Raw genomic sequence first — 23,982 nt, 5'->3', positions numbered from 1 at the left:
ATAGCCCACCACCACCCCCAACCCAGGGGCGCAGCCTGGGACTCAGTTCCTGAGGCAGAACTTGGAATGACTGACAGCAGTTTGGAGGGCGGGACAAACGTCTTACCCCTCCCTCCTTGGACTGCAGGGGCGGAGCCTGGGGCCTGGACTTGGTTTAGAGGCGGAGCCGAAGCGGCCCGGCGGGCAAGACGCCCCGCCCCGACCGCCCTCCGACCCCCCGCTGTGCGTCCGCGGTTCGCCGCCACCTACTTTGAGGGCGGTGCCGAACACTAGCACCTGGGGTATTCTGTGGATCCTGACCCTCAGGTCGGGGCTGGCTCGGGCCGAGAGCCCCGGCAGTGGCTCGAAGACTACCCTCTGCTGCGGCAGGAGCAAGTGTGGGGGCAGCACGCCCACCAGCTCCACCCACTGCTCCACGCCCGGCTCGTAATGGGGCGGCGGCTGCTCAGGGCTGCCTAGCTGCGAGGCCTCGCCACAGCACGCTGGCCCAGGCCCGGGAGGCCGGGGCGGCGGCTCCGGCGGCGGTGTGGGCCGGGGTTCTCGCTGCTCTGCCTTCCTAGCGGGAAACTGACTGCCTGAGCTCTGGAGGACAAACAGAGACACTGGGGGGTCACCGGGCTGTGTGCACACGGCCACCCGGCTGAAGATTCCCCACCTGGTGTCTTGTTAGGGACGTGAGGAATGGACTGGGCAGTATCAGAAAGAAGCGGGATTCAAATCCAGACCTCTCTTAACAAACCCCTTGTCCTGAGCGGTCAGGTGTCGGATGGGGATTCAGAATGGAGTCAGCTACCCAGGGCCCGAGGGAAGCCTGACTTGCGCAGGCCTTCAAATCTCTAGGGCTCCCATTGTCTCCGCCCTCCCGGGCCCCAAGATCGCTCCATTCCTCCCTCGGGATTTGGTGCCTGTACCCCCAACCACAGCCCAGCACCAGTCTGATTACCCCGACACAGAGAGATGGGACACGCACCTCTTGAGCAACGTGAACTGGCTGCAGTCCTTGCACGGTCAGCTGCTGTACCGGGCCAGCTTTGGTCTGTGGAGTGGCCTGGACTACTGACCTCTGGGAAAAAAAGAGGCAAGTCGGACTATGGTAACCATGGCAACCAGGGCAGCAAGTCCCATGCATGCTTGGGAACCTCAGATCAGCTCTCTAGGGAAAAGCTGCCATTTCCCCAGGCAGAGGGCAGCCTTTCCCTGTGGGGTCCAGCAACACAGGCCTTCCATGTTCCTTAGAGCCTGACTCTCGGCTCTCTGGAGGTTCAGAGTGATTCTAGCCCAAGGAGGGAAGAATCTGGGAATCCTTTGGGCTGGGTGGTTTCTGTTTCCTCTAGGGAAGAGTCCCTATGGCTTTGGCCGATTTGAGATTTTTCAGCCTAGTAGCGGGGAACTTGGGGCCTTACGCATGCTAGACAAGCCCTCTACCACTAAGCTAAATCCCAGCACTTTTTTCCAATTTTTGTTCTGAGTCAAGCTCTGAGTACATTACCCAGATGGCCTTGAAGTTGAGATCTCCTGGCCTCAGCCTCTCAAGTAGCTTAAACTATGAGGGCACACAAAATCTCTCTCATCCTGTTTTTTGAGGCCAAAAATCCCAAGTTAAGCAGTTAACAAGGACAAACAAGACCACCCTTGCCTCTTGGTCTGCTCGGGCCACTGTGACTGGCACTGGGGAATTTGGCTTCCTCTGGAAGGTTGGGCACATCCTGAGCATGGTAGACTTGAGAGATGGCTCAGTGGTTAAGAGAACTGGCTGTTCTTCCCGAGGACCCAAGTTCAATTCCTAGCACCCACATGGCAGCTCACAACTGTCTTTAGCTCCACTTCTAGGCACACACATGGTACAGACGTACATACATTAAAAACAAAATTAAAAACCTGAGGCCTCACCCTGACACCTCAAGAATAAACAAGAACTTGGCCTTGGTATCTCCCCTCCCCAGTAAACTGGCATAAAGAGGCCAATGTGTGTTCTTGCTTTTTGGTTTTGCAGAATCAAGATGGAACCCAGAGCCTTGGCATGATGGGTAAGTGCTCCATCCAGTATACCCCCAGCCATCCCAAGGTGGGTTTTCTTTTCTCTTTCTTTACTCTGTGTGTGGCATGTGTGGAAGTCAGAGGATAACTTGTAGGAGTTGGCTGTCCTGTGGTTATTCAGGGCTCAAGGATGGAATTCAGGCTGTCAGGCTTGGAAGCCAGTGTCCTTTCCCCACTGAGCCATCTCCGTAGCCTACCAGTATGAGTTTTCAAAGCCAGAATGTGACCTCTGAGGTACTTTTACAAGTGTCACAGCCAGGGACACTGAATCTAGATAGAGCAGAGACTCTTGAACATGCCCACATGGTAGGCTGGAACTGGACCATCTGCTTGGCTCTAATAGGTCAGGAAGACAGATAGAGATGGCTACTTGGCCTAAACCCCTAGCCCTAGCTACTGCCCGCCCTGGCCAGGCACCTCTTGGGTGACAGGGACACTCTGCTGGACGCTGTGGACCTGTAGTTGCTGCACAGTGCCCGCAGGAGCCCCAGCTGTCTTGCTGGTGGAGTTGTTGGCCTGCACTGGTGACCTCTGTAAGAGAACAAATAGGAACAATGTCAGGGCCGGCCTGGGTTGTATCTGGAGCACCTAGGCCCTAACAAACCTGCCTGAGAAGGACTAATTGGAGAGGGTGGAATATCCCCCAGCAGCCGTGAGCATGAGCCTCTGTAGGGAGGATGGAGAGGGTGGATATCCCCCAGCAGCCGTGAGCATGAGCCTCTGTAGGGAGGAGTGGCAGGGTTTCCAATCCTCCCACGAGGATCAAAGTCCACTGTGGCTTCCATAATCAGAAGGGGTGCAGCAAAAGGGAGAAGGAAGAGACTGGAGCTTTCCTCCAGTACAGTAATTACAACGTGGTATCTACCTTCACGTCAGCTGCCCCACCACATGCTGCAACGCAGTGGGCACTTCTGATCCCCATGTCCCTGAAAATGGACAGGAGGGGTTCCCAGAGCCCCTATATATAGTTTATATCTATAAACTATAAATTATAGTTTATAGGGATAAACTATAATTCTGATAAGAGGGGGCAGATGAATGGCGGATTTTATCAGCTTTTTCTGAGACAGGGTCTTGGTAAAAAACTTGTTAGCATCCCATCTGAAATCCTCCTGCTTTAGCCTCTTGAATGTGGGTATGTGGCCACACATGCAGAGCCATTAGCTCTGTTAGACACAGAAAATACTGGCTGCAAGGCCGGAAGACTCAGCTAAGCCTGGCATCTGGCCCTGTATTCTTTTTTCTTTTTTAGGTTTTTGTTTTGTTTTGAAGACAGGATCTCACTATGCAATAGGTCAGGTTGTCCTGTAACTCACTGTGTAGACCAAATTGGCCCCAAACTAACAGAGATCTACCTGCCTCTGCCTCCAGCCTGTGACCTCCAAACTCTTACTGGTGTGTGTGTGTGTGTGTGTGTGTGTGTGTGTGTGTTTCAAGGCCCCAATGAAGGACTCTATCCGCCCTGAAGGTGGAAGAGGAGACTCCTTTTCTTTCTGGACTATAGCTCTCTCCTCAGCTTAGCTGCAGGGCCAGGCACTGGCTAGATAATCCCACCCAGGGTCCATGGAGCAGGGGTGCTAGGACTCAGGAGCTGCAAGTGAATTCAGTTCTTCATGTGAGGCCAGGCATTGTGGTGTACACTTGCAACCCAGCAATCAGGACTGAGACAGGAGGATCCAAAGTTAGGAGTCAGCCTGCTCTACATAGGAGTTTTGAGGCCAGGTGGTGGTGGCACACGCCTTTAATCTAATCCCAGCACTGGGGAGGCAGAGGCAGGTGGATCCCTGTGAGTTTAATGCCAGCCTGGTCTACAAGAGCTAGATCCAGGACAGACTCCAAAGCTACAGAGAAACCCTATCTCAAAAAACCAAAAAGAAAAAAAAAACCAACCAAACAAAAGAGGCAGGAGTTTTGTATCCGCCTGAATGACACTGTGAGATCTGTCTCAAAAACAGGTGGAGGAGGCAAATATGCCATGTGGCAAATATGGGGTGCATGGCTAGAACAGGGGAAGAAGCGGGGAAGATGTCAATGTGGCACCACCTACCTCAGGGGCGGAGTGCACCTGCTGGGCACTGTGCACCGTCAGGGAGACCTGGCCACCCTTCGTGCCCGGTGCTGTGCTCTGCACCACCAGGTGCTGTGTGGGGAGAGCCTGGAGTCAGGAGAAAAACGAGGATGGTCACCAGCATTACCAGCCATAGCCAAGCTTCTGGTTTTGTTTTCCTGTGCTAGGGACAGAACCTAGACCTCACAGACACCACTGCCACCTCTGAGCCCCATGCCAGTCCCTAGCAACCTCACTGAGCACCTAAGCACTAGGAACGTTCTAGCCACTCCATGCCTGTCAGCTCAGGAACTGCCCCTCATCCCAACACAGCACAATTACGGCTCTACTCTATAGCAGGTGACACCCAAGCTCATGGGCGGTGAAGGGCTTGTTGAGCCCTGAAACCAAATAGCAAAGCCAGAGTTGGTTCCTGGCTCAGAAGGCATGTGGAATGTGTTCCAGAGCCCAGTGTGGGGTGCATGCCTGCAATTCTAAGATCAGGAGTTCAAGGTCATACTCCACAAAGTACAGAGTTTCAGGTCACATGAGATCCTATCGCAAAACACCCCCTCAGAGAGAGAGAGAGAGAGAATATGCCCCCGCGCTGGGCTGCAGCACCAGTATTCTAGCACAGTCCAAATAGGAGCTGACAAACTAGAAATGGTCAAAGGCCCCAGCACCAGACTGCAGCCTTCTTGGACTTGACTGTGAGATGCTGGGACTGGACCCACAGGTTCCCTGCCCTCAATCCTCCCCAGTTCTCAGTACGAGTACAATACTCCTGAGGCTGCTTGGACATCAGCCCCTAGGGTATCTGATCATGTCTGCAGAGAGCACTGCCCAAAGCCAGGAGCTGGGGCAGCCTGTGGCTGAGGCTCATGTGTGGAGACAGGCAGGTTGGCAGCAGGGCGCTGGCTCTCTACCCTGGGAGGCTAGAGCAGAAGCCTTACCTGCTGTGGCACCTGGATGTTGGTAAGCTGCAGGGGTGACACATGGCCTGGCTTGGCCTGCACACTTGCCTGGACCAGCAGCCGCTGTGGAGGCAGAAGAAAGGGGCTGAACTAGGGTTGTTTACCAAGAGGGTGGCTGCTGCCATATCCTGATGAGACAGGTAAACAGATGTTTATGGCAGGGAAAATGGGGAGATCGCCTCCCCTCTCCCCAGTGAAGGCCATGTCCTACCTGCTGGCTGCCCTGCACCTGCTGTACCACCTGGGTGGGGACACCGGTCTGGCTTGCTGTGGAACTGGGGCTGGCCTCTGACACAGTCTCACTAGCTCGCATGGCACCTTCTGCGGGAAGAGGTTGGGAAGTCAGTTCTGCCTGCTGCTTCTCCAACAGTGAGGACCTGGCCTCTCCAAGTCCAGCCTGGCCTTTTATTTTTTTTAATTGATTTTTATTGAGCTTTACATTTTTCTCTGCTCCCTTTGCTGCCTCTCCCCTCCTCCAAGGTCCCCATGCTCCCAGTTTACTCAGGAGATCTGGTCTTTTTCTACCTCCCATGTAGATTAGATCTATGTAAGTCTCTCTTAATGGCCTGGCCTTTCCTAGCATCCATCAGAGGAACATGGCAGGATGGGATGAGGACCCAGAGGACCCAGGATCTTTGATATCTGGAATTAGTCCCCTGATTTTCTTTGTTCTGAAGTTGTATGTCTGAGGAGCCTGTTTCCCACACAAACTGGGAGTGGACTAGACCCCCTCCCCCTGGCTCAAAACCTGACAGTTCGGAGGGGCCAAGGCACTGGGCTTCTCCTGGCTTCTTAGGAGACAAGGTGGTCAAAAGTGCCCCAAGCCTTCCTCCCCTACCCAAATGGAGGGGAGATAGCAAGGCACTTAGAGCCCAAAGTACAGGTACTTACGTTGGCAGGCAGCCAAGAAGAGAGGATCATAGAACATGGTGCCCCCGCCTGCTCCCAACCCTGCTGTCCAGCAGGCCCGGAGGCCAGCACTGCGGGAGCAGCAGAGTATGCAGGTGGCTTTATACCTGCAGCCTTGGAGAGCTAATCCCTGCCATGAGCTCAGAACGCTTTCATGCCCTCAGATAAACAATCTGCTGCATGCAGGCTGCGAGGGGGCTGGGGCAGGGCAGAAGGAAGGCTGGTACCCAGGGATGCTATCAGTCAGAGGCAGGTCATATTTCATACACATATTGCTGAGTGATTCATGGGGCAGCAGGGAAGTGGAGAGGGACACACTAGCTAAGAGAGTCTTACCCAAGCTGGGATGTCATCTGGCCTATCCCCTATATGTGGCCTAGCTTGTTCCTCAGCAGTTTAGAGGACAAGTCAGGTTGGGGCGGCCATGTGACTGTTCTCAGTCTCCAGTAAAGCCTAAAGGAACCAAGGCCTCAGGTCCATCTTCCTGGGATCTGGCAGTGGGCAAGGGGTAGGAGTCCAGGGAGGTTACCTAGCCCCCTGAAGGGTTACATGGCAACACAGGGTTATCAAAGAGAGGGAGGGCTGTGGATACTGATACTGTTTCTGCTGTACCAGGAGCTGCTCTAAGGGATTCTGGGCCCTAGGAGCCAGTACTTGCCTTTCTCACTCATTTGCATGTGGCAGAGACTTTGTATCACCCAGCTAGGGGGCCTGGTTCCCAGGTCTCCCTGAATGCCCACATTACCCAACCCCACATACCAATCCCAAATTGCTGGTCTTATTAGGTAGGATCACACAGACTGGCTTAGGAAGCTGGGGCCCTCAGAAACACTTCAAGGTTGAGGTTTCAAATATAGAGCTCATTCTCCATAAGGGACACAGGAAAGGGGCCTGGCGAGGCCAGGAGACTGGCCCAGTCTGCATCAAAGCATCCGAGTATGCACCAGATGTGGGGACATTGTCAGGGCAGACTTCCTGTGGCTCTCCCCAGGTCTACTCGGGTAGCTGTACCAATTCTAAGCAGTAGTAATTAGATTTTGCTGGAATCTTCCCTTTAAAACTGCTTTAGATGTCTCTGGGCCCCTGAGAAGGACCTCTCCTTCAGCCTATCTGAGTGAGATCCAAGCTGGCCTAGAGTCAGAGGCTCCCCACCCCCACATACCTACAACTGTCTGGAATGCAGGGAGTCAGGCCTGGCCCAAGGATGGGTGCATGGACTTGCTGTTGCTGTTGCTAAGGGTGGGAAGCTACACAGGGCATTGGTCTTAGCCACTTGCAAGGTCCAGACCCTCTGCAGCTGCACACCTGGGGATCTGCTCCAACCAGTTATTCACCTTGTCCTCACCTGCCTTGGGGTGGCTCTTAAGGCCCCAGGCTCTCCCCTACCCATCAACACCAGGAGGGTGAATGGGCCAAGGGCTTCCTAGTTGTGTTTTGGAAGGGAGCTGGGAGGAAAGTAAGGGAAAATATGGAGTCAAGGGACAGCTGTGTCTGTTAGCCATCTCTGTTCTGGGCATGTGCATAGGCAGGGAGGCCCTGAAAGCTAGGGTTAGGAGCCAGAGCTCACCTCCTGCTTGGATCAGACAGTATATCTCGTCCATGTGGTCACTACTTCCTCCAGGCACCTGGCTCTCCCACCTGTCTACCTGGCCACCCCTCAGCTTAGAGAGCAAGCTAGCTCTTCAGGAAACTGAAGGCAGGCTCAGGAGGCTGAACCTGGCAGCCTCACCAGCCAGGCCCCTCTCCCCCAAGGGTAGACAGACCTATCTGCCTCTCTTCTGAAAGTTCAGGGCAAGGTTCTGGGCCCCTGCTGTTCCAGGGTCTTATGTCTTCTTGGACCTCAGTTTCCCCACCTTCACTGAAGATGCTGACAAGCAGCTCCATTTCCCTCTTGTGAGCACAGCCCTCTTGAGCTCTGGAAAAACAGGAGCTGAAGGAAGCAGAGAAGCCTGGGTGGCTGCAGCGCCTCCTGCAGGCTAAGCAGGAGTCCGGCCTCACCCTCCCAGACTGCATCACCTCCTTCCACCTTAAATTCTGGAGGCCTCTCAGGGGAGGACAGGGATTATGGATGTGTATCAGCTGGCCAGGGAAATCTGAGCTTCCTTCCTATTGTCTCCAAAGTCACTTGAGGGCAGAGCATGCCAGGCCCAGGCTGGAGGTCTCAGCTTACTTCTGCTGTCTGGCTTCCAGGGGCAAGGGGCAGCCTTCCCCCTGCAGTGAACTTGCAGGGTTCCTGGTCAGCCCAGATTGCTCTTGGCCCAGGGGCTGGCCTAGGCACTTCCCTGTTTCAGCTTCTCTTTCCTCAAAGGACTGGCTCACATGGGAAACCTGGGAAAGGGATTAGGAAGACCCTGACACAGAAGCTAGGAGGTAGCAGCCTCTCCTCTTCCTCAGAGCTCAGGAGGCAGAGGGGTTCTTTGTAGGGATGGGCTCTCTCTTGCCAGAAGTGAGACCGTGGGAAGACATTCCCAGGACCACTGTGAAAAGCAGGCAACAAGCACTGTCTGAGCCAAGGGTGAGAGCCTGGCAGAGATACTGTAGAGAAGAGCTGTAGCCTAGCCTGACACGTTCAGAGAACGTGCCTTGTTCTCTGTAGCATGCTAGCTCCCCACCCCACAGCTAGTGAGAGTGGCCTAGGTCTGTCTAACCTAAAAGCCACTCTGTGGCCTGGCCTCCCTCGGTGTGCCACTGTTGGACCTGGTGGTATACCCTGCCATCAGCTTCTGATGAGGCTCAGGCAAAAGGATGACAAGGTGAAGGCCTGCCTGGGTTACAGAGTAGTTTCAGGACCAGTGTGAGCAACTTATTGAGACCCTGTCTCAAAATAAAAAGTAAAAAGAGGGCTGGGGATGTAGTTCACTGGTAGAGCACTGGTCTAGAGTCTGTGAAGCTCTGGGTTCAAAGCCCAGGACTGGGAAGAAGGAAGGGAATAGGAGCCATGACACCTCTCAGGGCACCATGAGAGGATGATTGCTGGAGCAGAGAGGGGCCCAGCCTGAGCCTGAGAGCTGCCTATGGCTCAGAGAGGTGAGGCGACCAAGAAGATGAGAGAAGTGAGTGAAATCTGGGCAGGTGTGCGGGGCAGGTCTGCAGTCGGAGAGGAATGGGCGTGCCGGTCACTGCCTAGAGCGGCCAAGGATAACAAGAGTCCGGAGTGATCAATGAGTCTGATGTGATGAGAGGATGGGGACCCCAGCTAGAGCGTGTGGACGAGGAGGCAGGAGGGAGAGAGCTTCTATTCTGAGAATATCTGAGTCTAAAAGAGGCTGAGAAGCAGACTGCAGGTGCAGGCAGAGGGGTCCTGGTGAACATGCTGTTTGTCTGTCTTAGCTGCGGGAGGGATGTGTACAAAGGGTCACATCTGGCAGGCGCTGTGGACCCTGCAGGAGAGGCTGGAGCAGCCGGGCCAGTACCTGATCCCACTAAGGTCAGCTGCACGCTCAGGCATGGCAGAAAGAGTGCAGGGCACACGGGCAAAGATAAAGTAACGCACTGGGCATGTGTGAGTGCAGCACCTTCCTCCTTCCCCTGCTTCCCAAGAAGGTAAGGGGGAAAAGGAACAGAGGATGGGAACTATAGTACACCCCAGAGGTACAAAGCAGACCTAGGGCTCTGGGCCAGGATGGGCCACCTGCAGTGGTTGGGTTTTTCTCTTGATTCTAGCCTTCCCTTTTCCCCATTCTCATGCTGTAGCATTAGACTTTCTCCATGGTACAAGGGTCATGGACACAGGAGCTTGCTTGGTCCCCAGGGAAGAGAGGGGACACATCACAGCCATCTAGACAGTCCTCTCAAGGACCCCTCTAGACCAGCCTTTTAAGCACCTCTCACATGGCCCTAGACAGAAAAGCCACAATGGTCCCTGTATCAGCAAGAAAACCTAGGCACTAGAGAGGCCCAGGGCTGGTGGGCAGCCCAACTCTTGCAGGTGTGTGCAAATTGAATTTCATCATCCCATCTTTTCTGGGGAACAGATAAAAACAGGCACATCCCAGTGGGACACAAAAGTATCTCTGCTTGACCTGACTCCCTTTGCCCAAAGATGCCCCAAATCCCACAGGAAGCCCCAGAGAAGATCCCTGGATGCTCCTCAAAACTCCTCCCAGAGATTTTCCAAGTGTTCTTGCCATAAATGTGGGTGTGAACTTACCCGAGACGGTGACCACGATGTACTGCTGAGCCACAGGGGATGGGGCAGGTGTGGCAGGCTGCGAGGGTGCAGGGGCAGCTGGAAGCTCGGCCACATACTGCTTCTGGCTGCCCGGAGGCTGCGTCTGCGGTGGGGGGCTCTGCAGCTCGGTGACATACTGGGGCTGGGGAGTCGCTGCAGCAGGAGGCTGGGGTGCTGCTGGGGGTGGTGGCTGGGGCAGGGCCTGGGGTGGGGCTTGTGGCGGCTGGGATGCTTGTGGGGCTGCCTGTAGCTCAGTAACATAGGACTGTGTTGCCATGCCAACAGTGAATGATAATAAATAAGGCGGTCTTCCTCTTCCTTGAGAAGAAAAGTGGGGGAGAGAGAAAAAAAAAAAACAAAAGAAGAAAAAAGAATTAATCTACCAGCAGAGGAAAACAGGGCCAGCTCCCAGCTCCCTGGAGATGTCTTTGGGTTAACTTGATTAAATCACTGGCTAGATACAATGGACCATCCCTGTAGGGGATCTGGGAGGAGACAGTCGGGATTCCCCGCCCTCATCCTGAGCAGTGGCTGTTGCCCTTGCCCTCCACCCCCTGCCATCTGAGCATGCCCACAGTGCCTCAGGTTACGCTTGGGACAACTCTCCAGACTGCAAGTGATTCTGTGTTCCTCTCTACAAATGGCTCGACTGTCACCCGGTCAGGCTTGGGAATGTCAGTGGCCTCTAGTGTAGACGGAAATTGCACTTTTGTTTCCTGGACATTGTTGATGTATTTATTGCCTATATATATTGTGTATAGTCACTGTATTTATTGTATATAGTTTTCTTATACTTATATTAGTTATAGCCTTTTTATTTAGACAAAAAGGGGAAATGTAGTGATATTTCATTTGTATTTTAATAAATAAAGCCTGCCTGAAGATCAGAGAGTAAAACAACAGCCCCACTAGTCAGCCTTACAGACCAGACAGTAGTGACACACACCTTTAATCCCAGTAGCCACACTAGTTTGCCACAGAAACCAGGCGGTAGTGGTGCATGCCTTTAATCCCAGCCCTAGAGAGGAATATAAGATGGGAGGAGACAGCTCTCACACAGTCTCATTCTGAGATTCCTAGAGGCAGGATTGCCATTTCAGACTGAGGTAGAGGTAAAAGCCAGTGGCTGGCTATTTTGTTTTTCTGACCTTCAGGTTAAACCCCAATATCTGTCCCTGGGTTTTTATTGCTCGTGCTACACTCTAGAGCACCTGTGTTACTCCTCTCACCATCAAGCCCAGTGAACACCTCTCCCCTTTGAGACAGGATCTCACTATGTAGCCCTGGCTGTCCTGGAACTCACATTGTAGACCAGGCTGGCTTTGAACTCACAGAGATCTGCCTGGCTCTGCCTTCCTAGTGCTAGGATCTCTTTTCTTTTGGTGTCTGAGAATAGGACCCAGGACCTTGAACACGATAAGCAAACATTCTACCCTGAAGCCATCCAATCTTTAGCACTTGTCTTTTGCAGCAGGCCCTCCCTGTATAGTCCATGCCAACCGTGAGTATGTGACCCTTCTGCCTAGCCTCTGGAATGGCATATGCTACTATACTACCTTTAACTGGGCATCTCCTGGCCTCCTGCTGCACATTCCAGATCAGTCAAGCTGACATCCATCACACAGCCATTTTAGATCTGCAACCACCACAGTGAATCAGACTGAGTTTGCCAGCTGAGCTGAAGTTCAGAGAAGATTAGGTGCTGGCCCCAGGCCACACAGCAGGGAAGTGGCAGGTCTGTCTGAACCGTGGGCACTCTATGCCCTTGGCAGCTCCTGGCAGCAAGTCACAGAGAAAGCTGTCTCTCAGAGCCGTGTCACAGCAGGGTGCCACTCACAGGTCCCGCAGAAACTGCAGGCTCTGGGTGGGGATGCTTCTGAGGCAGGAGTGGCTGGTCGCGCTGGCCAGTGCAGCTTTCCTGGCTGGCACTGGGCTTATCCTAGCGTGAGACGGGCAGTGCCCTGGGAGGGTGCCCATCCCCAGTATTTTCCTGCCCTGTGCTCTGGAGGCTAGCTGTGGCTCTGAATCACACAGCACCCAGGCTGGGAGCCTGCCAACCGGGAGGCTCTTCGGTCCTGACCTCTGGCACCACTGTGCCACACACGCCATGTCAGCAGGCTGACCTAGAGTGAGGTCTCCGGGCGGAAGGCTGGGAGCCAGACTGAGCTACTGCCCCAGCCTTAGCACTACGAACCCATGTGTCTGTCCGTCACTAACTTGACTCAGTCCTGAGGCTCGTGCTAACACTGTCGTGCTAACACTGCTGGGTGCTCTCAGCCCAGAACCCCAGCCAGGACGTTAATTACTTCTAACACTCAGTAGACAACACCTTCCCTGTGCTTTCCACCAGAGGTCCCGCTACCAACCTAAGCCGGATCCAGGGAGTCAGCCTAGCACCCAAGAGGGGCCACTGACAGTGCAGCCTCAACATGCTTCCCACTTCCCCGTGCCTGCCTCTCCAGAGATCCGGGCTTCACCCTCAGGTGGTAAACTCAGAAGGCATTGGGTAGCTTTTGGGGAGCTCCTCCACTGTTTCCCTCTGGAGTGGAGGAAAGCAGCCCCCACTGCTGAACTGTGGTCATGCTTACACAACAGGCCCTGGGTTCTACTCTTAACAGCACCCACCCCACCCCAAAAAACGGAAGAGAGAAAGAGAGAGAGGAAGGGAAGCCTGGGCAAAGCACTAAGGACATCTGTAGCACAGTCCCCAGAGACAAAAGTGATTCCAAGGAACAGGGCTTCCACCACTCCGTGTGTGTGTGTGTGTGTGTGTGTGTGTGTGTGTGTGTGACGACGAGTGTAGCCCTGCTGGGCCATCTTGTGAGAGCCCAAAGAAGGATGAACACTGATTCAGACTATAGGACCCAGCAGGACATGAAGCAGCACCAGACTCAATACTCAATGCCACCCTACTCCACCCCTGCCAAAGACTTAGGCATCAAGGGAAGGAAAAGGCCATAGTCCACCACAGTGAGGGCAGCTCATCTTCCACTGACCCCAGCTTCCTGCCATTGTTAAGGGGCTGCATCCGAGCCAACCTGACTCAGGGTTTGTAGCCATCAGCATCTGCCCCATGTGAACCTTTTCATAAACATTTGTTACTGACTGTCCTCTGTGTCTTAGTTTACCCATCTGTGACCTGGGTTCATGGGATCACTGTAAAAATCCAATGTGATCACGTGAGCAGCCACTACCATTCATTCCCAGATATGCATGCACTTCACAGCAGCCCCTGGGGAGGTGGCTAACATGCAGATCCCTGAGTTCCGCTGCTCAGAGTCTGTGGTGGCCCCAAATATATTTTAGCTAGTCCCCCATGTCCAGGACAACCTACCCTGGCCCAGGCTGCTGCAGAGGCTGTTGCTCTCTGATAGGAAAGGGCTCCAAAAGACCATGCTCCTGGTGCCTTCTTTGAGGACTCGCCCATCCCTCCCACATGAGCAAGGGTCAAGCTTGGGGCTCTCTGCAGGGGAATAAATCACACACCTAGATGTGGTATGCCTATTTCCCATGCACTTGTTTCATGGAAGGTAGTAGAAGGAAAAAGTACCTGCAGAAAACCCACGTGCTTTCTGTCAGTGATCTCCTGAACCAGTGTCTGAACCCATTCCCTGAGTTAAGAGTGACTATGTTTGGTTCTGTAGGCAGACAGTGTCTGATGGTATCCACCTGACTTTGCCAATGCAGTGGTGGTGCAACAGGTGAGCAGATGTGCAGACGAGGGGCAAGAAAAGCAATGGGAGACACAGACTTGCATTTTATGATTTTTCATGTCATGAAATTTATAAAATATTCACATGATAAAGTATTCTTTTGAATTTTTCCAGTCATCCCAAAAAATCATTCTTAGCTCTCACCCATGCAAAGTCAGCAGGGCAGGAGTTGCCAGGCCACAGAAAGCAGCCTAGCTTCTGTAAGGAGAAGTAGACCCATTACCAAACACAGGCAGCAGGCCACAGCTGGTAGAGCAGGTCACAAATGTCAGACTCCAGAGCCAAATGGTTCACAAGAAAGGGAGAAAACACCTCCTCTACTCAGCTCCTCTGTGGAGCAGCACTGGTAAGGGGACAGTGTGGAAGGCAGTAGGAAAGGTCAGTATTGGTGCACCTCGCCCTTGGCATTTGGCACATCTTCTGGGCTGGCTACTTCTCCTCCTTCACATGGAGCCCTGGAGCACTGTCCTCAGGATCCGTTGAGCACCCGGCCTGTCCCATGTCTCATCAGAGAACATAACACTCACTATCCTTCTCATGACTGTGGGGCCTTCAGGACCCGTCCCCTCAGACCCTGTGTGTCTTGTCCCCTGGCTCTTGGTCTAATAATGCTCCCATTCCCTCCTGCCTCGGCCTTTGCACCCCCCCCCCAACTTATACTTGCTTCTGACCCTGTCCCGATCCCAGCTCCTTAACTTCAAACCACTTCCCCTGGTCACTGTGTGTCCCCCCCACCCCAGTTCTCCTTCAGTGTTCTTGCCACTGTACAGCCGTCGGCTTACTCCCCACAATTTCTCCGCCCTCCTGAGTCAGCGCATAAGGTCCCCCTTTTACCCCAGTCCTGGAACACTGATGGGCATATGCTGGGAGTTCAACCCTTTTTTTGTTTTTTTCTTTTTCTCAGTGCTAGGGATGGAAGGCAGGGTCTTACACTCACTGGGCAGGTGTTCTACACTGAGTTCCAAGCCTCCAGGGAACTCGGCAGTCACGGTGCACTGGGCATATGCAGCTGAATGAAGACAGGGCTGGTGAGCGTGGACGGCGGGCCGGCTGCACTCCACTGACTGCTAACTTCTGGGTGGAGGATACAGTCTCTGCAGGAGCAGGTGCCGGCTGACCCTGCCGGACTGCCATCCTTCCTGGTGCACAACAGGACTGAGACCCTCCCTAGTTCAGGGCTCACGGAAAAACGCGAGTCCTTGTTCAAAAAAAAAAAAAAAATACTCTTCCTACCTTCTCCACAGCGCTGCTCAGTCCTCGAGAGCTGCAGCTGAGCCAAGGTCTCTACTCAACAGCACTTTTTTTTCCTGGATACTCTCAGAAACAAAAGCCACTCATGTACAAGCAAAATGGGCAACATTTCACAGAAAGTGGAGCTCTGGCCTGGTGGCACAGGCTGGTCATATCAGCTACTCAGGAAGCTAAGCAAGGAGGCTCACAAGTTCAAGGCCTGCCTGGACAACTTAGCAAAGCCATGTCTCAAAATAAAAGTAAACTGGACCATTAAGATGACTTATCATGTAAAGGCCTGCTATTAGGCCTGATGATGCGTTCAAGCCCACGGATCTACCTGGTAAAAGGACAGAACTCGTTCCCTCTAGCAGTCCTCTGCCTGCACGCGCATGCTTTAACATGCAAGTGCTCATGTGTGCACATACAAATAAATAAAAAGTAAACATTTAAAAACTTGAAAAAGAAAAAATAGGTCTGGGTGTATAGCTCAGTGCAGAGCAATCACCTAGGTTGGGGGTGACAGGATCAATCCCCCAAGAGAAAAGATTAAAAAAAGAAGTTGCATCCCTGCTCTCCAGCTTCCTGTTGCCAACTCATAGCATCAGCCTTCTCTCTCATACAAAACGATAAAAATAAAACACCAGCTAATTCTGAGGGTAGACAGGAAGTGACATCACTTGAGCACTACTATGTATTTGACGTGTGATACATCTCATGGGATCCATATACAGTCATCTATAAAGCTCAAATGAGGACACATGGAGTTCCAAAAAATGTGACATCATTCACCCAAGAACACACAGCTAGAGAGAAACTGTTTTAGGTCAAAAGAAACTGAGGCAGTACCAACCTTCCCCAGTCAAAAGCCTCTTCCAGGACCAACAACTGTGAGAATAGCTGGGAAGGAGGATGTCCAAGCAGGTGATGAAACCAGAATCAAAGCCAGGCAGTGGTGGCGCACGCCTTTAATCCCAGCACTCGGGAGGCAGTGGATCTCTGAGTTCCAGGCCAGCCTGGTCTACAGAGCTAGTTCCAGGACAGCTAGGGCTGTTACACAGAGAAAAGTCTTGAAAAACTGAAGACTTTTTTTACTTTTCTTTTTTTTTAACCAACCTAGCAAACCCCAGCATCTTCCTGAAAGTTAATGTGCACAATCTTAACTTTGAAAAGAGTAGGAAAAGTCCCTCTAAGAGGGAGCTCACACTTCCCTGCTTAATTTCCAATGGAAAAGTCAGTCTTCTTATTGGCTGCAGTGTACACCAGTGCCAACTGAAATGCAAAGCAAGGAACAAGCACACAGCCAATAAGAACTGCCGTGGCTGGTCTACTTCTGCACCCACCCCCGAAAAAGCAACTGCAAAGGTGCTCTGTGTGTCCCCTTGGCTCTGACACTGCATCTGCTCCTGCCCATGTGGGACGGATACCACCTTATAACCTCTGACCTCTGGATACTGACTTGACATAAACGTGTGGCGGGTCAGAAGATGTGGCTTAAGGAATCTCTGACAGCGCCATTGGCTTTGCTGTTTCCACAAGACCTTACTTAATGGCTAGGGAGAAAACTCCAGTCTCCAGAAACAAGAGCCCCATAACTGCGCCACCGCACGGCTGAGATGGCACCGCAGACAATTTCAGATCCTCTAAATTTGTGGCCTGAGATCACTTCTCTCCAGCTGGAGCTTCAACTTGTGACAACTAAATCCCCCAGGCTAAAGACAGTCTGATTGAAACTTGACCACCTCCACGTCCTCCCGGGTTTAAAAGTGGAGGTCATTCTGCAATTAATACTAACAGTTTATCAAATCTTACTGAGAAACAGCAGTAGACGTGTGTGTGTGTGTGTATGTGTAATAAAGAAGGGGATGGCGACACTTCTCCCCATTTTATAGGAAGGAAAACAAAGGCCTAAAATGGAATAGTTGAACGGCCAAGTTCTAAATCTTAGGCAGGTACGCTACCAAGCGGCTTCTCCTCTTCGGGAAGACCCGGACTGTCCGGGCGGCAGCGGCCGCACCCGACTCCGAGGGCGGAGGGACGCTAGACCCCGCCCACCTCCGGTCAGGCCCCGCCTCCGCACGCTGTCATTGGTCCAGCCTCCATAGTCCCGCCTCGCCGCACCTCCCGACACATAAAAGCGCCCCCCCTGCCCCCCGCCCCAGCCGCCCGACCTCCACTCGCCCGCGGCCTGCGAGCACCCGCCCTCGTGGGGGCCGGACTGCGGGGCCGGGGGCGGGTGGTGTCGCCGGGGCCGAACCCCGGCCCCCTCCCCCACGGCCCCGACAGTCGGGGCCGCCATTTTGACCGCCCGCCCCTTCCCTCAGGACTGTACTCAAGCGACAGGCGCCGCGCGGGCCCCGCCGCCCGCCCCGGCGCGCCCAGCTTGCCAGGCGCTGCCCCGGTTACCTCGGCTTCTCCGCACTTGTGTCCGCGGAAGGCTTTGAGGAGGTGCGTGGGCGCTGTGCAGAGGGGACCAAGCGCGCCGGGGTCCCCAGGCCGGGCCGGGGGCGTGGGGGCGGGGGGCGGCCTCGGTTGTTGTTGTTGACTGGCGTTGCTGGGTTGCTTGGTCGCCACGACTACCGTGGCTATGGCGCCTCCGTTTCCCTCACCGGGGCAACTGTTGCTACCCACCCTACTGCGTCACGCGTCGGGGCGGGGCTCCAGAGCAGCGATTGGACGGCGCCGGACGTTTTCAGCATGCTATTGGCTACCGTCCACGCTTTTCAACACCCTCTGTACTTCTCCGAGCTCGGATTCCTCGGTTCGGACGTCCGTCAGACGAATCTGAACCCTAGAAGGCAGCAAAGCCCGTCACTCGCGCGAGGAAGCAGCCCTGAGAATTACAGAGGGGTGGGATGACGCTCTAAAGTCGGCCTTCTGGTTGGGCCGAGGAGATAGCAATCTCGTCCAAAAGTTTGTCGCGCTCTCTTGCACAGGTGCAGGGAGCGTCGGGAGTTGTAGTTCTGCTCCTACGTACTGATGGGAACCTCAAGACTTCCTCCTTGCTGGGCCACTTTCTGGCCTCTCCTGCTCACGTCCCCTAAGGAACGCTGCGACTCAGCGCTGCCCTTCTGTGACGTCAGCGGCAGAGGCCGGACTCGGAATTCGATGACGTCACAGGCGCGTTCTCCCAGTCCTAGAGGGTGGCGAGGCAGGGGCTGGTGTTGGGCGAGTCGGAGCTTCTAAAAGGTCACGGCCTGGCCGGGCCGCTATCTCGACCACGCAGGCGGCAGAAAGGTCTCTGGCAGACGGGGATTTAATGAAAGGACGGACGATAAGCAAAGGTCAGCGACAGCGTGTTCCCAGAGCGCCCCGCCGCTCCGGATCTCAGTTTCCCCAAGAGATAGGTCAGCTGCAGCCGGGGAAGATAAAACAGAAACAGCCCTGAAGGGAGTGAGTTCCTCGAGCTCAGAAATTAATCACCAAGATAATATTCTAATTCAGTATTTTAAAATACCAATGGAAAAAGTAGACCCACGGCGAACAAAATGTCAAATGTTAAATGCGATCATTCTGCTGGCACCGAGATTAGGGTGAGTCGTGCAAGCTCAGGGCTGGATCTTCTGCTCAAATTTTTTATTTATTGACTCAAGATTTTTTTTACTAAATGAAATTCAAACTGCTCTTTCCACAGGAGAGCATGAGTAACGGTGATTAATTAGTTCCTTTATAGTAATCATGTTGCTATACCAGCTGTGTCATAACGTATTGAGTGTCTACCTAAAAATGTACAAAAATGGCCAAGTTGGGTAAGGTGGCCCTGTAGACACAGCTACTTTGCAGGCTGAGGCAGGATGATTGCTGGAGCTGAGCTATACAGCAAGTCCCAGCTCAAAAAATGGTCTTTTTTTTTAGACAGGGTCTGAAGCCCACAGCTGACTTCAAACCCCCTCTAGAGCTGAGGATGACCTTGAACTGACCGTTCCACACCCCCTCCAACCTCCCAGTGCTGAGTTTTTAGGGGTTTATCATCACACCTTTAAGTTTTGCCACTTCATGCCCGTGGAGTTGAGGGTGGAGAAAGACTCAGAAATTGGAGCCTTCATTTATCTCTGCTGTGATATATGGACAAAATGGCTCCACCCCTTTGAGCTCTGTTTCCCATACTTCTATGCAAGGTCCTGAATTGGAAGTGTAAAAACATAAGTTTCTTGCCTTTGTCGTGTGTATAATATCAGGACCCCAAGAAACAGTCACAAGTAAGACAAGTCCTGCAGCTGCTCCAGCAATGGAAGAGAGGAGAAGAGAGAGAAAGACTTCTGTAAATAGTGTTCTCTGAGGAGAAGAACCTCAAAATAATGGGTGTGGGTCAAGCACCATAACACCTAGTAGAAGGAAGGCCTGGGCTGCTCTGTAGTCTAAGGCAGGAAGAGTGAATGTTTAGGCCAGACTAGGCAACTCGCGAGACCAGTTGTTAAAAATAAAAAGAGGGCTGGAGAGATAACACAACCGCCTGGAACTCCAGCTTCAGGGAATGTGATGAGGGAACCAGACATGGGTTGCATGCTGCACAGACAAACATGCAGGCAAAATATCCATGCACGTTTCTCTCTCTCTCTCTCTCTCTCTCTCTCTCTCTCTCTCTCTCTCTCTCTCTCTCTCTCTCTCTCTCTCTCTCTCTCTCTTTCTCTCTCGGTTTTTCGATACAGGGTTTCTCTGTATAGCCCTGGCTGTCCTAGAACTCACTCTGTAAACCAGGCTGGCCTCAAACTCACAAGAATATGCCAGCCTCTGCCTCCTGAGTGCTGAGATCGAAGGTGTGTGTCCACCACACCCAACTTGTAATTGTTCTTAAAACGTTTTTAACAATTAAAAAGAAGGAAAGGAGATGGGAAGATACGTAGCTCACCAATAGAGCACCTGGCTGAGTTTAGATATGACTCAACTCCAGTACAGTCTCAGAACACCCCCACTGAGGGCTGGGGGTGTGGTTTGGTGGTAGAATGCATTGCTGAGGCTCTGAGCTCTGTCTCCATCACCACAAAACAAGGTCAGACAAAGCGGATTGCAGAGACAGAGGAGGATGCCCATAGCTGGCTGATGCCCTGGTTGCCAGGTAATTCTGCAGAAATGCAACATCGCAGGCAAGTGAAGCATTCTCCCTGGTGGCAGATGCATCTGGAAATGCAGCATTCAGCTGCCTGCATCCCCAGTTAGGCTTTCCCATGTGTGAACTTCAATAAGAACTACTCCATGACTTCCTAGAGCATGGCTCCTCCAGTCTCTCTAGAAATAACGGCTGTACCCAGCCCTGAGAGCCCCCCAAGAGCTGAAAGACATCCAGGCCAGAGGTCACAAAAGCCAACTCCAGCAAAGGAGCCTCACTCATGCCTCGCTGCAGCTCCTGTGAAGACTTTAGGGTTCTGGCTTAGAGGAAGACTCCTCGTGTGTAGAGGCACCTAGAAAGAAGCCTTATTTGTACTTCCTACCGCTCCCAACTCCCAGAGGATCCTGAACCCTGAGATAGGCAGGACCAAGGCCAGAATTTCTTCAGCACTGAAGAAGGAAGTTCACAGAAACTTTTTGGGGACACAGCTGATTAGCACGCCAACCTGGTTCAACCCCAGTGCCCACACAGCCAGGGCACCAGTTCACAGGAAGTGGAAAGGGTGGAGGTGCCAATTAGAGAGTGGTGAGAAGCCACAGGGCTGGAGCTTGCGTCAGTGGCAGAGTGCTTTCCTGGCATGCTTGAGGACTGAGTTTATCTCTATCCCTGGAAAAAGGGGGCTAGGCAGAAGTCTCGGTGGGTACACTGTTTGCCTTGCAAATACAAGGACCTGAGCAGGACTCCAGAACCCACACAAAGCTGGCATGCTGGTGCATACCTGTAGCCCCAGCACTGACTGGCTCTGTATCCAGCCAGCCAAGTCAATGAAGGTGTGCCTGGGCACTGACAGCCAATGTTGTTCTCTGCTCTCCGTTTGCACACGCACACATTCCTGTACGTGCACGCTGTTGTGTAGCAGATTACAACCTTGCATCTTGGAGGAAAGCTTTTTAAGACACGGGATGTTAAAAGAGAGGTGAAACAATATGATTTTATAACCTGGTGTGGGGGTGCACACCTTTAATCCCAACACATGAGAGGCAGAGATCTCCAGGTTCAATTCAAGGCTAGCCTGATCTACATGGGGAGTATCAGGATAGAGCTAGCTACACCGTGAGACCCTGACTGTGTGGTAGTTTGAATGTAGCTGGCCCCCCATAATCTCATAGGGATTATATTATTAGGAGGTGTGGCTTTGTTGGCGTGCTATGTCTTGTTGGAGGAAGTGTGTCTCTGTGGGGGAGGCCTTTGAGGTTTCATATACTCAGAACACCACCCTGAGACAGGGTTTTCAACCTGTGGCAGTTGATTTCCTGTTGCCTGCAAGATGTAGCGGTCTCAGCTCCAGCACCACCTTTGTCTGCAGGCTGCCATGCTCCCTGCCATGATGATAATGGACTGAACCTCTGAACTGTAAGCGAGCCATCACAATTAAACGTTTCCTTTATAAGAGTTGCCGTGATCATGGTGTCTCTTCACAGCAATAGTAACCCTAACAAGCAGATTTTATGGAATGAATTGGATTTATTATGAATTGGATTTTTATGAATATGGGTTTATTAGAATGGCTTATAGGCTGTGGTCCAACTAATCCAACAATGCTGTCTACCAACAAAAGGTGCAAGAATCCAGTAGTTGTCAGTTTCAGCCCGTCTTCAGTGGACCAGTTTCCAGAAGGAGGCTCTAATGCACTCAGTGAAGGAATGCACTTGCCAGCAAAGGGAGAGCAAACAGGCAAAGATTGAGAGAGCTTCCTCTTTGTGTCCTTCATATAGGTTGCCTTCTGAAGGTGTGGCCCAGATTAAAGGTGATTTTTCCACCTCAAAAGATCAGGATTATACTGGGCGGTGGTGGCGCACACCTTTAATCCCAGTACTCAGGACGCAGATGCAGGTGGATCTCTGTGAGTTCAAAGCCAGTCTGGTCTACAGAGCAAGTTCCAAGACTAGAGATACACAGAGAAACCTTGTCTGGAAAAAAAAGGAAAAAAGTGGATTAAAGGTGTATGCCTCAGAAAACTGGGTTAAAAGTGGGATTTCTGGGGCCCGAAGAGATAGCTCAATGATTAAGAGCACTGACTCCTCTTCCAGAGGACCCAGGTTCAATTCCCAGCACCCACATATCAGCTCACAACTCTCTGTAACTCCAGTTCCAGGAGACCTGACACCCATGGTAAAACATCAATGCACATAAAATTGAAAAAAAAATAAATTTTAAAAATAAAAAGCAACAAAAAGAGCGGGTCTTCTAATCCAGCTACCACCCAGGCCAGAACCAGGATTACAGGAAGTCCACCCCACACCCACCTCGTCTATGAATTCTGGAGCATGCGAAGGGGCCGAGCCTACTTCAAAGCCACAGGATCTTCACGACACAGGGCAACAACAGGATGTCCGAGAGGAGCCCCAGTGAGGGCCCAGTACTGAGGGTGTAGCAGAAGCCAGAGGCCTTGAACCAGACCAATGGCTCATTGCAATGGACACTCACAAGTAAAGGTGCGTGGACTAAAGGGTGCACTGTGTGACTCACTGGGCCACACTGCAGCTTCCTTGATGAAATTTTTTTAAAATTTTTGTTGGTTGGGTTTTTTTTTTGGATTTACTTTTAAATTTTGTTTTTGGGGGCTCGCAAGTAAGGGGTTGGGTAAATGAGTGAAATTGGGATGCGTGATATGAAATCCACAAAAAAATTAATAAATTAAGTTTTTAAAAATGGGTCTTCCCAGCCAGGTGTGGAATTGGTTTTTGTTCATTTGTTTGTTTCTTTCTTTTTTGGTTTTTTGAGACAGGGTTTCTCTGTGTAGCTTTGGAGCCTGTCCTGGAACTAGCTCTTGTAGACCAGGCTGGCCTCCAACTCACAGAAATCTGCCTGCCTCTGCCTCCCGAGTGCTAGGATTAAAGGTGTGTGCACCACTACTGCCCGGCCAGGTGTGGAGTTGTATACTTTAATATGAGCACTTGGGAGGCAGAGGCAGACAGATCTCTTGTGATTTTGAGGACAGCTTGGTCTACAGAGCAAGTTCCAGGAACTATGTAGAAAGATCCTGTCTCAAAAAAAAAAAAAAAAAAAAAGTGGGTCTTCCCACTTCATGTGATTTAATTAAAAAAATCCCTCACTAGTGTACTCAGTCACTTGGGTTTTAGTTGATTCCAGATGTATTCAAGTTAGTAACCAAGAATAGCCATCACACTGTGTGTGTGTGTTGTGTGTGTGTATAATAAAAAAGTTTAAAAAAGAAAGAAAAGGGGCTGGAGAGATGGCTCAGTGGTTAAGAGCACTGGCTGCTCTTCCAGAGGTCATGAGTTCAATTCCCAGCAACCACATGGTGGCTCACAACCATCTGTAATGAGATCTGGTGTCCTCTTCTGGTGTGCGGGCATACATGGAGGCAGAATGTTGTATACATAATAAATAAATAAATAATCTTTAAAAAAGAAAGAAAGAAAAAAACAGGGTGTTCTAAGAGGAGAAGCAGTCTGTCTTGCAGGAAATGAGCAAGTCAGAGGCTTCAGGAAGTCCCCGAAACTGATAAGATTCACAAGGTTCTTCCCTCCCCAACCTTATAATAAGCAGTAAGGAAGGCTACGAGCTACTCTCAGACTAAAGAAGTGACTGGAAAGATGGCTCGGCAGTTAAGAGCATATGCTGCTCTTACAGAGACATGGCTTTAGTTCCCAGCACCCATGTGAGAGTTTACACGCCTGTAACTCCAGTCCTAATGGTTCTGATGTTCTCTTCTGACTTCATGAGTTCCTGCAACCTGCTTGGTGTATACACATACAGTTAGGCACACACTGAATGTGCAAGACTGTCAGTTAGGCGTGGTAACACACATCTTTAATCCCAGCACTTGG

At 52.1% G+C, this 23,982-nt stretch overlaps 1 protein-coding gene across 1 annotated transcript in view; it reads right to left on the bottom strand.

Annotated features, from left to right (window-relative positions):
- The window catches only part of Rfx1 (regulatory factor X1), a 30,090-nt gene extending 12,410 nt beyond the window's left edge, over positions 1 to 17,680 (bottom strand). The window contains exons 1-7 of the mRNA XM_038312532.1: positions 17,488 to 17,680; positions 10,118 to 10,456; positions 5,270 to 5,379; positions 5,038 to 5,121; positions 4,085 to 4,192; positions 2,455 to 2,568; positions 971 to 1,063 (exon numbers count right to left, since the gene is read on the bottom strand). Coding sequence (XP_038168460.1) covers positions 971 to 1,063; positions 2,455 to 2,568; positions 4,085 to 4,192; positions 5,038 to 5,121; positions 5,270 to 5,379; positions 10,118 to 10,415 — 807 coding nt within the window. The 5' untranslated portion in view covers positions 10,416 to 10,456; positions 17,488 to 17,680. The remainder of the gene's footprint in view (positions 1 to 970; positions 1,064 to 2,454; positions 2,569 to 4,084; positions 4,193 to 5,037; positions 5,122 to 5,269; positions 5,380 to 10,117; positions 10,457 to 17,487) is intronic.
- Positions 17,681 to 23,982: the final 6,302 nt, after the last annotated feature.

The sequence above is a fragment of the Arvicola amphibius genome, chromosome 15 (assembly GCF_903992535.2).
Source record: "Arvicola amphibius chromosome 15, mArvAmp1.2, whole genome shotgun sequence".
NCBI classification, from domain to species: Eukaryota; Metazoa; Chordata; class Mammalia; order Rodentia; family Cricetidae; genus Arvicola; species Arvicola amphibius.
The sequence above is the reverse complement of the archived record's forward strand: the minus strand, read 5'-3'. Positions and strand labels throughout refer to the sequence as shown.